We start from the raw sequence: 16,473 nt of genomic DNA on the forward strand, positions 1-16,473 counted from the left end.
GCTAAATTGCCCCTTAGTGTCCCAAAATGGGAAGAGTAGGTGGATTGGCTATGCTAAATTGCCCCCTTAGTGTCCCCAGATGGGAAGGGTAGGTGGATTGACCATGGTAAATTGTCCCTTAGTGTCCCAAGATGTGTAGGTTAGGGGGATTAGCGGTGGGGGTGGGTAAGATGGTCTTTCGGAGAGTAGGTGCAGAGTCAATGGGCCGAATGGCCTTCTTCTGCACTGTAGGGATTCTAGGATTCTATGAAGGTGAAAAATTACATTTTGGATACATCTCAAATTGTGTGCATGGAGGTTATGGATGCTTAAGACATTCTAGATGTGTGTCTGATTTACTAAGTGAACTCTTTTTTCATATCAAAAAACTGAGGTTGTGCCGGTGAGAATCTTCATTTATTGCTGTTGTTGACTGCCTGTTTATAATGTGAATTCGTCCCATCCATTAAAATGTAACGCAGCATTGCTTATCTCGTCCCTCGATAGATACAGGGCGTGCGAGCAAACTGAAATAAAAATAAACAGAAAATGCTGGAAATACTCAGCAGGTCTGGCAGAATCGAGGGTAAACTGTCGTGACTAAAAGTCATAGGCCTGTTCCTCTCTCCACAGACGCTGATAGACCTGCGAAGTATTGCCAGCATTTGCGTTTATCCAGCACATACATACATCCCAGAATTGAAGAGGTGAGACCATAGATTATTCACTTCCAGAATTCAGGATGAAACCGCAGGCAGTAATTTCAAGGGGGAGGGGGGAGTCCTCCCGATATTTTGTCCAGGTTTAACACGGACCTCCTGAAAAACGAGTGCAAACAAAATATTCCCAGAACTACTTTGAGAGGGTGACACGTGCAAGTGTGTCTGCATCAACCACAGGGCCATTTCATTGGCAACAAACGGCGCAGCTCTGAGTTTGCAAATCCCAAGAATTATCACAGAGAAACCTTTATATAAACGGGACGGCTCGAGCTGCCTCTGAATACACAATCTTAGCTGTAATTTATTGCCGATGAGTCTCGGCAAAAGGCTCCGTGCCGCGTGGGATTTATTCTGAAAATAATGCCAGCCTTCCTTTTAATTACGACCCCGCGTTTCTCAATCAACCAGCTTCCGATTTGGAGTGAATAAATATTTCAGCTCCCTCCAAAATTCGCCTGGAGTTCAGCCCCTTTTGTGTTTGGGATTTTTGTCCAACAAAAAAAAAGCAAACAAAATCGCGAAAATTATCCGCAATTTTCGCAAACTGGTTGCACCTGTTATACAATTAACTATTTAACAGTTTGCTGCTCTCTCTCTCTCTGAATTAAAAAAAAGTCTTTTCTTTCTCTGACTTTGAATGGCGCGTCCGGGTACATTGTGGAAGGCTGCAAATCATCTTCCCAGCAGGGGAAAGCAAACGTACGGGTACGGAACGAGATTTTTGCCAATGAGGGGCTTATTCAGCCTGCACAGATCAAGTGTAATTACGGACCCGCTACAAGGCAAAGATTGTTAAATGCGGACTACACCCCGCGGCGTTCTTTTATTTTACAAAGCAATTTAAAAATAGCACTGGAATCTATCGACAAAGTATGAGATACATAGAGAGAGAGAGAGCACGCTTCCATACAAGAGCAGAATCAAATGTTTCGGTTGACTTGAGTTTTGTTCCCCAGTATCAGAAATTCACCTGTTCTTGTTGCGGCTTGAGATTTGAGGTTGGTTGGGGGTTGGGGATTGGGGGTTGGGGGGGGGGGGAAGCGGACAGTCAATATTCAAGTAAGAGAGGGCTGTGATTGTAAGAGGATTTTTAAAAAAGATTCTTATGAATCTATTCAGAAGGCGAAATATGACAGACAGAGATAGGCAGCAAATAATAGTCTGGACGGGCAGCAACAAGCCTTTGTGTCACTTTAAGTCTGCGAGAATTAAATATTCAGATCTGAGATCAGTTTATATGTATATAACCATCACATTGTAAGAAATGATCCCTCGATCGGAAAATAGATTCTAATCAGGCTAGCTCGCCTCCAAAGTGCGTTTAGGAATTCACAGCTCTCGGATATTGCTTGTAAAATTAAATGAAATTAATTTGATGCAGCGACCGTTTTTTTGTTGTTGCATTTGTTTGGCTTTGGTGAGCATTTTGTATTGTACATTTCTCAGAGCAGTCAGGGGATCGGATTTCTTTCTCGCGTGTTCCACTCCAAGGTTAACAAGCGCAGCAAACAAAGAAATTCCCGGCCTCTCCACATGCCTTCCCACACCTTTGAACTCTCTTTATAGGTGGAGGGAGGCAAGGTAAAAAAAAAAGCGGCTTCATTTATTCACAGTCGTCACCGGGAACTGTCACAACGCTTTCCCCACTCATCATCTTCCTCTGACACGTGTGTCTATATGAAAAAAAGTTTTTTTTTGTTTTTAAATAACTCACTGACAATTGGTGGGCAAACATAGTTTTCATTTTTCCTTGCTATATTACTCCCCCCCCCCCCCAATTGTCTTGACAATATAATCGCTTGTTAGAATCAGATTGGAGGGGGGGGGGTGGTGGGGGCGTGTGTGGGGGGGGGGGGGTGGTGGGGGCGTGTGTGTGGGGGGGGGGGCGTATGGGGGGGACCCTTTCAATACTTACCCGCCCAAACACCCGTTAATTTACTGACACCACAAAAATCCGGTATGAATCCGGCGGTGACAACACACACACACACACATACACACGGAAAGAGAGAAAATTAAAATAATACAGGTTCAGCAATTTTTAAATGAGCTTGACTCTAATAAAAGTTCAGGGAAATCGCTCCATCCCACATCCACATCATTAGTCAATTTAAAAAAAATGATCGATACTCGCGTTTTCTCTGACGTGACAGATCCCCTGGTGTTTTCCCGAGTTCTTTTCCCCCCCCCCCCCCCCCCCCTGGAGACTGGATCGGGAGCGGTGGAGAGCGCCAGACGGCTCGCCGCTTGTGACAGGAATAAAGACATTTATACAGCAGTTGAAGTGGGTATCACATGAGAATGTCATTTGCAACGCCGCATTGATTAGCAGATAGCAAGAGAGAGAGAGAGAGAGCAGGTATAATTAAGGAATGAGGTATAAGGTAAATGTCCGAAATCACACTTTAGAAAAAAAAACGCAAGTTCTGTGCATCCTTTTATAACGCGTGTGTGTGTGTGTGGAATCCAACCCCTAATGTGATGCAGCGGATAGACAAATCTCTGGCTGCAAGGAATACACGGGAGCTTCGTTTTGGAGACACTCGTGTTCTTAGAACTTGTGGGGTACAGTTTTGATTGCGTGGCTATTATAATATTTATATACATATTTACCAGTATTTCGTCTCTCAGTCAACTAACGTGGGAGGTGTTTTAAATGCTAACTTTGAGAGGGTGACACTTTAAATTTTGATATTATTTTCTCCTCCCTTCCCCCCTTTTTTTCACTTTATATTTAATTTGCCTCTCAAACCCCAAACCATGACTTGCTTAGTTACTGAAATACCTTCGGATGAATGATTGCTGCAGAGTGCTGAAGATTGCCAGAGTATTTGTTTACCAGTAGTGTGTGTGTGTGTGTTTCATATATAAATATATTTTGTTGTTGTGTGGGGACTCGCCGCCTGAAACAATCTCATCGCATGTTACAACGTGAAGCGGTCTTGATCATGACTATTGGGCCGGAGCTGCTTGCTTGGAAGCTGCAAAGCTTTCATTAAACTGATTCTAATTAAAGTTAATTAGGATCGCCGCCGGCTGAGTGATGTAAGACGCCCCTCGTCCAATGGCGGGGCAGGAGGCAGCCAATTGGATGTGTTCGCATATCGGATCCATATGCATGAAGCAGCCATGCAAATCCAGAAGTTTTCCTGAATTTCACGGGGAATTCTCTCAACTTAACCCCCTGTTTTTTCCCCCTCCCTGATATCTCCCCCCCCCCCTTTCTCCTTTGACTCTGCATATACAGAGTGGGGAATTCGCCTCTGCTTGGGAAAATTGAGGACAAGACGGCTGGGATTTGCTTGGCGATCGGCCCCTTGTGTCAGTTTCATGTTGCGCGTCAATTCCTTGTCAATTTCCTGCAGGCTGGTAATTCCTAGGCAGTCCCGTGCACTTCCTCGTTAATGATGACTATGACCGCGATGGCTGACGGGCTGTTAGGACCAGACTCCTCCAAGTCGGCCTTTCTGGAGTTTGGACACCCGGCGCAGCAGTCATCCCCTGGCATGTCCCATGGACACTACCCGGTGCACGGCTTGCACTCGAGCGGGCACTCCCAGCACGACGGCTCGTACTCCGGCGCCCCTTCCTACGGCAGATCACTGGCTTACCCGTACCCCAGCCCGGTTAGCAACCACGCAGCCAACCCGTACATGCCCTACCAGAACAGCAGCACTTTGGGTCACACCAGGTTAGAGGATACAGGTAAGAGCGGCCAGCATTCACCTCCTTTCTTTCTCTCGATCTCTCTCTATTTTAAGTGAAAAAAATTAGCTCGCTTTACACCGGCAACCAAAATTACCCCCCACCCCCCTCTTTTTTTTAGAGAGTGCAGTGCCGAGATTTGAGAGGGCCTCGCTGATGACATTGCTTATATATTCATAAAAAGATATTTAATTGCGCTCTTTAAATAGACAACCGCAATTAGGCAAATCTAACGCTGGAACATCGTGCCTTCTCCTGCCAAAACGCCACATTAAGTGAATGGCGCTGGGGCGAACTTGTCCATTGTCTGCAGAGGGGTCCACTTTGCTGGGAGACTGACTAAACGCTCTGGCCGCTTACAGGACTTAATTGTTACATGGAACTGTCGGGAGGGGAAATGTTACGGACTTTGGGGAATAATAAGACAATTCGATCCATTTCTGTATCTTTTGCTCCCCACTCCCTGCAGTAAAGCCACAACAGAAGAAAGCTTCACATGAGTTTCCCCCGGCGCATCCTAACACTGCGGGATTTTCTTAACATGACTTTCTCTCCGGTTCTAATTGTTGGGGTTCTCGACTTCACTGGGATCGCCCATTCGACCATGAGTGAATATGTACATATATATATGTGTGAGTGCGTGTGTGTATTTTTAATGTAGGTTTTGCTGGGGGAAGGAGGTCGCGATATTTTTTTTACAAAAGGCATGTGATGCACCCTGAATTAAATTTCCCATTTCCTCCCCCCCCCCCCCCCCCACCCTCTCAAGAGCACGATAAATCGACTGTAATCGAAAACGGAGAGATTCGATTGAACGGCAAAGGGAAGAAGATTCGGAAGCCGCGGACCATTTATTCCAGCCTGCAGTTGCAAGCCTTGAATCACCGGTTCCAACAGACGCAGTATCTGGCACTGCCGGAGAGAGCCGAGCTCGCCGCCTCTCTGGGACTCACGCAGACACAGGTAAGGGGGGGACTGGGCAGAACTAATTCTTCTTCTCTCTTTCTTCGGGGGAGAGAGAGTCCACCTCCCCCACCCCCCCCCCCTTCCTCTCTTTCCCCTTCCTCCCTTTAGGAGATCACACACACACATAGGCCACTTCTTGGCTTGCAAACCCCGTTTTGTCAACCGCTGTATGGGTTCTCAGTTTTCTTTTTTTTAACTCAACACATCTTGGTGTTTCAGTGAAAGACACTCGCTTTACACAGCCGAGGGATTGAGCGGTGAACTAAGTTTTTCTTTATATATACATATGCACATCCCAGCAAGAAGTACAGCAACCGTCGAATTCCTGCAGGGTCCCCACAGCACTTAAAGCTGAAATCGAATTCTCCAGTCCCTCTGGAATCTATACATCATTTCCCCCAGCTCCGTTTATCTCGATGGCAGCGTCTGTTGCAAAGGTGCAAAGCAGAAGGGAATCTGTCCCCTCAAACTGCTGAACAAAACGGCAGAGGCTATTTCTTGTGTGTGTGGAATGCCACTGTCCTTTTGGCGGGATGTTTCTGTTTAATCTGCCGCAAGGTGTGCTGGAAAATTCCATGTGATCTTAAAAGCCCCATGTTAATTCATGAAATTGCAGGCATTTGAGGTCGAAGCAATCGTTAATGCTCCATCTTTTAAAAAAAAAATTAACAGTACTATTTTTGTATATCAAACGTGTTATATATAGGTTGACAATTTTACAGGACATTTCATTGTTTAACTCATGGTTGGGGGGAGAGAACGGAACAGTGCATTTGCAATGGCGACATGACTCTAGTGTCTGCCTTTCACTGCCATTTATTTACACAAGGTAGAGGATGTTATAAAAATGCAAAATTTGCCTCATCCAAAATGGCAGCTAGTAATGAAAAGATAGCCCCGGGCCGCCCTCCAATATTCCCCAGCCATTATTATGTATTAAATAAACCCGTGCTCTTGGTAAACGGCACATCGATCTCTGCACACAGTTGAACTTGTTTCAAAGCTCCCACAGTGAAACAGTCCACTGGGGCATACACCCTTCTCCCTTGTCAAACAAATACATTAGAATATCGACGTGTAATTCAAATATCAAGAAGATTTCGACCACTGAGCAACTTGTAATATTATTTTCCCAATTTTCTTTTCGTGCTGTTGAATGGAACTTTTTATTTCTTAAAGAGCAGTGTGTACAGAAAACTCCCAAATCCCTGGATAACCTGGTTCCCGGTTAATAATCCATACGCAGCAAAACTCATGCTTTCCTTTTCGCATGCTGCTGTTACTGCTATTTCTGGCGCTTTCAGTTAAGCTGTCGTTTCTGTAAATTGTACATTAAAATGTATTTCGCGTGATTTACAGTTTCAACCGGCATTAAATAATTATCCATAGCTGTTTGTGGATAGACAGTTTAAATATACAAGAAACAATAAAACTGTCTCTCCCCTTTCTCAGATATATAAACGTGTATTTTAATACATACTCACTCTCACACTCTGTCCCCCTTATATATATTATATAATCTGAGAAAGAGGGAGAGACAGCGAGAGTGAGAGAGAGAGACAGATTGAAACAAAGTGAGGGAGAGAGAGAGACATACAGAGTGAGACAGTGAGATAGACAGTCTGAGACAGAGAGAGACAAACGGAGAAATAGTGTGAGAGGCAGACAGAGAGCAGGCAGATAAAGAGAGAGACACTCGCAGAGAGAAACACACAGAGACAAAGAGACAAATGGAGAGAGAGAGGCGGACAAAGTCGGAGCTTTTTAATTCGGAAAATGAAAAAAACACAATTTAATACCGTAAAAACATTCCCACAAAGGAATAATTTGCTTTAATTATCTAAATGTTTATTCCAATTACTACTGCCATACGTAACTTATTTTTTAAAAAATAAAGTGAAATTGGTGAGAATAGTTTGTTCCCTGTCTTTAAGATCAGGAAACAAAATATTGCAAGAAATTTCGCGGGATTTCTAATGCCTGCATACAACTTTTAGCCAAAACGGTTGAAGCAACAATAGTTTGCTTACTCAAAGGAAAATAGACACTGCAGTCTTTCAAATTCTCAGCAACAGTTCTGGTTGCTATTGGCCTTGTCTTATACTACAATGTATTTTTTGTGCTATTGATCATTTGCCCCAGTGGAACTTTTCAGGAGAGCAGCCAAACAATGTGCTTAGTGGGGGACGCTTTGACATTGCCGTTGTTTCTTGGGTTACAAATGTTCGCTACAAAATCACTTGGTGATCACTAGAAACGTGTTGAAGATAATGCTTTTGTGCAGATATAGACGAAAGACACTAGGAAACGACAACTTTTTAATGAAAAAAACGTTTTTTAAGTTTGCTGCAGACCTCACAGCCCACAAGGAAGTTTAGATTCTTTGCTGCAACAATTAATAGTTGCACGTTGGATAGATGGATCAGGATAAAATAATTTGTAAGCATGCTGCTGTCAAATGCTAGTCCATTTCCCGGATTGGAATGTTGATTCAATGCTGTGTTGCATGAAACCGTTAGCATCTCTTTTTGTGTGTATGTCCCTGTCTTTCTGAGCTGAAGGATGGTGGTGGGGGTGGGGGGCTGAATTAAACAGACACCAATCTCTTTTAGCGTTGGGTTTCACAACCTAAATATAAGACCCACCAGAGGAGTTAGAACGTCCTCAAGATATTTTATATGTCAAATAATTAGGAAACTTCTTAAAGGGATGTGGGTTAATGTTTATAGTTTGGATTGCAGGATAAATAGCCATTCGCCAAATTCCTAAAATGCTGTCCAAAAGAGTAACTTGCATTGCAGGTTTATCTTTAATTAGGAACCGGCAGTTTTTCGCTACCTTTGGTCAACGTCTATGTGAAACTATGGACTCCCGTATTTTATTGCCCCATCGAGAGTTCCCTTCAAATCACCAAAACTTTATGATTCTTCATATCAATTATCTTTTTGTTGCTACTGTCAGTTGTTCGGTGCCCCACTATACACAAACTCAGTTGCTTTGCTTTGTAGAGGAGTATGTACTCTTCTGTGGATGGCAAGAATCAGATCTAGCCTTCTAACCCGCGTTCAAAACAGCCTGGGCCTTTGTGTCTGCGCTTCCTCGTGTCTTTTTGTATGCTCGTATTGAATATTGTCTCCCCCCCCCCCCCCCAGCGGCATTATCCCAATCCTTTTCTACACAAAGCCCACTCAATTTCTTTTCCAGCTCCTACATGTGATTGCAGTAATTATTTACTCAACGGCCTCCTTTTTAGATGAGCCTGAATGTTCAAGCATCACTGATTTGACAAGATCATTGGCAAGGGGCTGCAGTAGCCTGGAGTCTCTGTCTATATAACACATTAGTCCGCCATACGCATTAACAAATGGGAATACAAGTTTGCTATTACAAAACAAAGACAAATGCATTGAAATCTAAAACGGGAGGAGGGGGGCGGGTGCATTTTGAGGGAGTCTTGGCTCCATCACTTGCAAATGGATAACACACACATTTATCCATTAAATAAATTGGGAGGCTTCTTGCATTCTGCAAAGCTGAATGCGTCCAGCCCATCCACCTGGCGGTGCACTAGATGTGATGCGTTATGTTTATTTTTTTTTTGTACATTTTATTTCAGGTGAAAATCTGGTTTCAGAACAAGCGCTCCAAGTACAAGAAGCTGATGAAACACAGCTCCAACGTGCAAGAAGGTGACCACCTGCCCACCTCCGCTGCTTTGTCTCCATGCTCGCCCAATATCCCACCAGTCTGGGACGTTCCCATGCCAAATAAGGGCTCCACTATGCCACCGAACAGCTACATTAACAGTTTTGGGTCGTGGTACCCGCCACCTCACCAAGACACCATGCCGAGACCCCAGATGATGTGATTCATCATGGGCACCACCAAACTTTTGAAACAAAAATCAGTGTCACACGATTTGAAGTAGTCTTATGGACCAGAAAAGACGACTGATTAGCGATAACAGTGACTTTTGTGCTTTCAGTCGTACCTGAACAGGTTTGTTCTAGAAATACAATGGGTATATAGAGTCAAACTCCTTTAATGAGCGCAATACGAGCTTTGTACGATGTTTTGGAATTCAATTGGAGAAGTTTGATACATCTATAATCTGCGTTGTGAATTGCAAAAAAAGGACTGATTTTATAGCTGTTCTATTAAACTCAATTTTCGTGTTTTAACAAAACAAACTGAATTTTTACTCCAAGATGCAGATTCTTCTTAGTTGGGCACAGAACATAGGCTGTATTTCAAATGATTTACTGACAGGCAGTCCCCCCTTTCCTTTAAGGCTATTTCTTTATTTGCTTGAATTTTAATTTAATTTAATTGCGGTAGTTCCAGTTTGAACGTTAATCTATAATTTTCCCGATATATCTTCAGTCAGTCAAAGCTTCAAACAGCTGGTTATCTGAAGATTATTGCGACTGGAATGTCCATTTAAAAAAAACAACAGATCTGTGTCAAGGCAAAGTGCATTTGGTCAATCCCGCCATATACAATCGCAGTACTGTGTAGACTTGAAATATAACAGCAAGACTGGGAATACACAATGGATTACTCGGTATCCATACAGGGGAAAAGACAGGCCAACGTGTCGGGTTTTGATCTTTGATCAGAAATTCCCTCTAATTTCTGAAACAAAACAAAGTCAATACCTCAAGCATTAACCCCTTTAAAGTAGCTGGGGGAAATACTGTGTATATCCAGCGTTTTGTCTCTTTAAGAAAACATCAGTTTGCCAGCCAGCTGTTTGGTCCGCCCTGTGTTGAATGGGGACAATCTTTCCATGTCAGTTTTTCTATTGAAATATCCAATTTGTATATCGCCTGGCATAATCGTTGGGTGGTTTACCATGGTTAACACTCAAATGATAGCTTGTCACCATGTTCAAGGGTTAAAAATGACTCGAGGCAGTGGTCTCTATACCGGGTCGTTCCCACCCGTTTTTTTACCGTCAAAACCATCACCCACCACGGCCTTGCCCCATCCCCATCAACACTCAACAATACAATTCATGATGAATGGTGTATGTTGCGCACTCTGAAAGAACCAAACGGGTGACAGTGGCTCCTCTTTGAAGTACAGCTTATGTAGGGAAATAAAGGGGTTGTGTTTAGCTCATCCAAGCAATATGAAGGCAAATGATTTCTTGGAGAACAGAGGGCCAGAGAACACAGTATGTGTGTGTGTGCGTGCGTGCGTGTGTATATATTGTTAAATTAGTTGTAAATAGTGCATATGTATTATGTTTCATTATTCTAAGTAAAACAGTGATAACGCGTTCGAAGCATCCTATACCCACCCAATTCGGATAGACATGGCTATTCGATTTAATAGTACCTTCCTCAGGATTATAGAAACCGGAGTGTGTTAGCATTTTTTGAAAAGGAAAAAGCAATGCCGACTTACTGTGGATTCAACTGTAACTATGTGTAAAGGAAAGGCGCGATGATTGCATGTAATTGATCAAACTATTCCATTCATTTCACCTCCCTTCACAATTTCTCGCTTAAATTTCCTCTTTGGGGGGGGTCGAGCATAGATACGAAGCTTAATAGATTTTTAAAAATATATATTAAAAAAATGTATGCGGTCATGTTAAAAAGTGGAGGAAACGTGACTTTTTTTTTGCATGACCACATTTTGATTTGCCAATAATTGGTGAATTTCTGGAAATGTTGTTATTTGTCTTTTATGATTAAAAAAAAACCCTGGACTTTTAAAATTCAGCTGTGGTTTCCAATGTGGGTAAGCGAGGGCCTTACCTTTGTATCTATCTCAAGTAACCTGGGATTTCCTGCATATGGAGTATAAACTTTAGTTGGTCCAAGGGTTGGATGGCAATTTTCCTACGCTGTTCCCTTTCTAACCAAACGGAAGAGCTGACGGTATTAGCGTTATGTTGAGGCAAATTATTTACTGAACAAAACCCTAAAGATACCTTTTCCTGGGGCGGGCGGTGGTGGTGGGGGAGGGGGGGGGGTTAGCCAAGATAGATCTATTTTCTATTTAATAGTAAGCATATAATGACACATGCCGTTATGAGATACTAAACTGAAAGTGAGAGGGGGCAAAAAATGAAAGTTAGTACCTGTCACAAGGGAAATAATTGTAGGTAATAACTTGTCTTATCAATGTGCAGTGTATGTATTGTCTGCTACAGCTTCCGGCTGCTGTACATCATTCGACCCAAACTGTGGCCAATCGATTTGCTCACCCACTAACCGTGTACATTTTTAACTTGTAGATTTAATTGCATCTTTCGACATTAATATTTTATTTTGCCTTTCATTCCTTTCATTTTGATCAGCCCGCCAACCTTTGCACCTAAATGACATTTATTTAGTTCTCTTTATTTTATTTTAACCCCTGCTTTCCTTTAAAAATAATAAAATGGTGGCAACACTGTACATCAAATCAACATTTTGTGCGCCTTTTACCGCCTGTAGTACGTCACTGGAGGCCGATCCCAAATCTGTGCTAGTTCTGTTCCATGTGGGAAATAACACGTTTTATATTGGCTCCCCCTTACATGTTACTCAACACATGCTATCATGTATTCCTTTGCTGAATATTAATGAATAGCTTCAGTGAGCCTGTGGTTACCCAAGCAAACAGATAAACCAGCCGTACGAAAGGAGATTGATTAAGTTATAATATGTGCTGATTGTCAGTCGGGACTGACGGCCTTTCAGCCTTTAGGCGGGGGAAATCTGTGCTCGACGATTCCTTAAAAAAAAAACATGGAAGAGAATAAATCTATATCCCTTGTTCAAAGGTCTGACAGATACACCTGTATCTAACATTCGCAATTAAGAAACGCATTACTTACCACGTGTGTCCACTTGTCACATTTCAGAAACTACAACACGTATTGAAATCCATGGTAAGCGCTCCCAATTTTTTGTCAAAGTCAGTCTACAAGACAAGATAGTGGTGTTTACAGATTTTAATGCATAATAGCTCGCATGTCAAGCCTCCTCCCGTAACATCTGCACTGGAAGCCGTGTGCAAAGCCCACTTCTCTGCTATTTTAAGATTTTTTTATGCCTGTGTGAAAGGGGCTGTAATTAGAGCAATTTTGACTGTAGCTCCCTGAATAAAGCGCTTTCCATCAAGATAATTACCCGCAATTTTCAGTCGCCTAAATGCACTGCTTAATATGTAACAATTCCGAGTGGAAAAAACGCGAAAAAAATCAGGCAGATGCACCCGCTGCAGTTTGGCTGCACAGATTTCGAGTTGTTATTACCTAAATTACTTGCAGGTGTATATTGTAATCAGCAAAAAAACACTGATAAAAGAAAGAAACATGCTTTGGATCGATGGTTAAAAAGCAAAGCAGGAAATCTGCATTACAAATGGTGCGGCGGTAATCCTTTATCCTACCACTGAACGGAGTATGCAATTGTCTGTTTTAGTGTAATAGGCAGTTTGTCTAAGTATGGGCAACGTATTGCAGACAATTGGATAGAAAACGGCCGAATGTTTCACTGTTTGCTGTTAACTCCTCACTTTCTGTACTTTCGGGGGAGGGGGCGAGGGTTGGAAACGCCAAATCTACCCGCCATACCCCCACCACCCATCTACCCACTGAATGCTACAAAGATAAAATGACCCCAAATGACATTGGGTCATTGATGGTTGAGGTACAATATGTTTAGTTACCCTTCCTCTCCAGGAGAAAGATATGACTTGATGCTCGCCAGTGGAGTGCATCTACATTTGTAAGAAGCCAGCTGATATGTTCCCCTTTTTAGTTTATTGTGACACTTTCAGTCTCAAAATGATTCAAATCTTATACCCCCCGCCCCCACCCCCACCCCCACCCCCACCCCACCACACACACACCACTTCTTAAACGTTAGCATACATTGTCAAGTGACCTAACTGTTGAGTTCAGTTTAGTCCACCCACTTACAGCATCAGGCCTGTAAGTAATTTTCAAATGCTGGAAGAGCCAGCAAATAATCTATCAACCAGCCTGTCTAATAAAGACGGGGGGGGGGGGGGGTGGTGGTGGGGAGGTGGGGTGCGGGGGCACAGAGAGAGAGAGATCATTCTCCTGCACCAATTTCGCCTTTAGGATAATGGGGGAATGGAACACACTAGGAAGCCAGAAGTGGGTGTAGATATTTTTTTTAACTTGCATCTTGACTGATGTTGTGGAGGTAGTTCATTCGATTCCCCCCACCTCCCCCACCCCCCCCAACCCCCTTCATTGACCCACCTCATGCACCACACATAGGCCATTATTCAATATTCCTGCTCAGAGTTTGCAGTCAACGCGCCCGAACGGATCGCCCATCGATACAGAAAACATGTATGACTAATAATAGACGGAATCGGGTTGCCAAACGTTAAAAGAACGCCTTCCAGGCAAAGAAAAAACATACCACATACAACCACATGGGTGAGCAGAACACACACTGGTCCCACAGAGAGAAACTTAAAACATGTCGCTTTGCAATATTGCATCCCTCTATCTTCCCCCCTTGACCGACATTCAATATATATATAGGGCATAATATTTCTGAAGCCTAATATCGGTTATAGAGAAGGCTGTGGCTTACCTGTCGGTATTTTACTCAAGAAAGTATTTTGCAGCCTGCAAAAAGAATGGAAATTTGTCAGCCTTTTTTCTCTCTCTCTCTCTTCTCCTTCCCCTCAAATACATGCAGCAAAAAAAAGGCAGGAATTGGTGCTGACAAGCGCCCGGTGTTGCTAGCTCTGGTTAAAGCTCCAAGTGTGAATTAATTCTGCTATCAGCGTCCTCTTTATATTCGCAGCCCAATTAGCCTTTATTACTGGCCATGTTTACTCATCGAGAGATGGGATAAAATGTGTTGAATAGAGAAATTGCTCATCTTTGCAAATTATAGGTAATTTTATAGCTTGAGATTATAATAATAGTAGTCCAATCTGGGCAGCCTACGTATAGTCTTCCAAACAGCATAATTACTGGAAAGGTTTAGGAACTCCGGAGTACTGAATTCATTATTTACACTTCTCTTTGACGAACTTGGGGCTGTTCGATGAATACAAATCGTACAGATATAATTACAGTTCGGATTATTTTTTTATTATTATGAGCCTCTGGGACACATTTCTCCACTAAATCTAGGAAGGATACTGCTTGTCCACAGTCAGCAGCCGAGATCAGACTGGGCTATTTTTTTTTCCTCTCTCTCCTTTTCTCTTTGACTGCTGTGTGTGTATGAAGAAAGAGGCAGGAGAGGTTGGGAAACTAGCCCTTTGAGGTGAGGATAAAGTTGGAATATTGTAATCGCTAAACAACAAAAAAAATAGTTGTAAGGTCATCTTGAAATGTGAATGAAATTCTGCCGTTCGCTTTGATGATCGAACCGATGGGGATTTTTAAACGCACGGATCTCAGCCATTTCCTCTCCGCCCCCCCCCCCCCCAACCCCCACTGACTGCAGCCTCGGGAGAGGGGACCCCAGCCTTGCAGCTCCCCGACCCGAGTGGCACAGTTTGTTCAATTGGCAAAGAACGCTTGGAAGGGGATTCGTTTCAACGCTCTGCCGAGTGCACTGCACAGCATTCTGGCACCAGGATCCTGGATTCTCAGCTCTCCCGAGTCACTGAAGGGGGATTCATCACTGATCCACAGTTCCCAAGCTGCGGGATATGATTGAATGCAACCGATGCCCTCCAGTCCGCAAAGGGTTACCCTTAAATATTGCTCTTCGGGAGGCTGTTACATGCCCAGTGTTGTGTAATGATTTCAAAACCATGTTATGTGCCATCTCTTTCTTATTTGGAGTGCAGTGATGTTACTGAAAGTGGTCTTATCCTCACAACTGTCGGCGTACAACACAAATGTTATCGTTTTATTTTTGAGACAGTATTTACGATATTATTAGACACATTGGAACAATGAAAGCGGATTTTAATTACTCCCCCTCCCAACAACACCGACCCCGAACCAGTTTCACTTTCTTTCTGTCAATGGGCGGGCTATTTTTAAATCGCAAGCTTTGACTAAAATATTTGCGCGCTTTTCTTTGTATGGCAAGGCGTCCTTCTTTGAAGCTGCCTTTTTTTATCTTTGTCATCCTTCCCGACACGATTGCAGTCCACTGCTCCCTCTACCTGTGTCACGTAATATACCAGGGGTTAGACACTTTAACATTTCAATCAGTTTTAAACGATTTTTGTTTCATTGCAAACTCGACACTATTTAATTACAACCACTAAACACAATGTAGGTTTAGGCGAAACCCGTGCACGCTATTGTGAAGCATTATGCTGTTCAGCGTGTGTGATTGGGACATATTTCATATTCACCGTATTTATATATTTCGCTACCGAAAGGAAACACCTTCCCGAGGAAACCACATTGTAAATAATAGATTTAAGACTGGTAATTTGAAATCTTTCCTTTCAAATGGAAAATTTCACGCAAAAATAATCTAACATCCCACCACGAAGTAGCTAATGAAATTATAACCAGTTCACCTGTGGAGATAAATCGGGGACAGAAATTAATCTCTTGGTTGAATTTTATGCACAACTTTTCCGTATTTGTGATACTGAGGCGGCTCATAGCTCTAAAACCACAATGCGAGCCTAACCTTAACAAACTGGCCATCGTGTTTGTAGAACCCCCACAAATCATTTTGTAGAAATCGGGCTAAATTTACAAAGCAACAGCTGTTTATTGTCAACTGGATACAGACAGCGCTGAGGGACCCTGTTTTACTCAAGGTGGGACTGCTGCCTCCCGACCTTGTTAACTAAAACGTATCATACAGTAAGCTTGCATTAAGCATAATAATAAAGTCACTTCCCATCCTGGCCGCAATGGTCTTCCTTTGGGTTAACTTTCCACGGACTGCAAAGCCGAGCAAGTACATGGGATTGAAATGGAAGAAATATGATGCTGACTTCTCTCAATAAAGAAACTAATCGAAAATGTTGCATGGGCGGCGACTTGGCGATAGCTCACTGTTCGATTATCAGAGTAAAGTAATTTGAGTTCGTGCCATTTTTTTGCAGATTGCGATGCTCTCGACACAAAATTCTGGGCAGTCATTAACGTTGCAATCTGCCCGAGATTAATCTTGACATATAT

At 42.9% G+C, this 16,473-nt stretch overlaps 1 protein-coding gene across 1 annotated transcript; it reads left to right on the forward strand.

Moving 5' to 3' along the window:
- The first annotated feature begins 3,849 nt into the window (after positions 1–3,849).
- LOC144500963 (homeobox protein DLX-6-like) lies at positions 3,850–11,103 on the forward strand. Its single transcript, XM_078224458.1, has 3 exons — positions 3,850–4,406; positions 5,176–5,369; positions 8,989–11,103. The coding sequence occupies exons 1-3, from the start codon at positions 4,106–4,108 to the stop codon at positions 9,238–9,240; spliced, it is 747 nt and encodes a 248-aa protein (XP_078080584.1). The 5' UTR covers positions 3,850–4,105; the 3' UTR covers positions 9,241–11,103.
- The last annotated feature ends 5,370 nt before the right edge of the window (positions 11,104–16,473 follow it).

The sequence above is a fragment of the Mustelus asterias genome, chromosome 11 (assembly GCF_964213995.1).
Source record: "Mustelus asterias chromosome 11, sMusAst1.hap1.1, whole genome shotgun sequence".
Taxonomy (NCBI): Eukaryota; Metazoa; Chordata; class Chondrichthyes; order Carcharhiniformes; family Triakidae; genus Mustelus; species Mustelus asterias.

Excerpts from the sequence above, each read along its gene's own strand:
- LOC144500963 (XM_078224458.1), top strand. The coding sequence starts at position 4,106 with ATGATGACTATGACCGCGATGGCTGACGGGCTGTTAGGACCAGACTCC. Across the intron at positions 4,407-5,175 it reads CACCAGGTTAGAGGATACAG|AGCACGATAAATCGACTGTA; the intron begins GTAAGAGCGGCC and ends CACCCTCTCAAG. Across the intron at positions 5,370-8,988 it reads TGGGACTCACGCAGACACAG|GTGAAAATCTGGTTTCAGAA; the intron begins GTAAGGGGGGGA and ends ATTTTATTTCAG.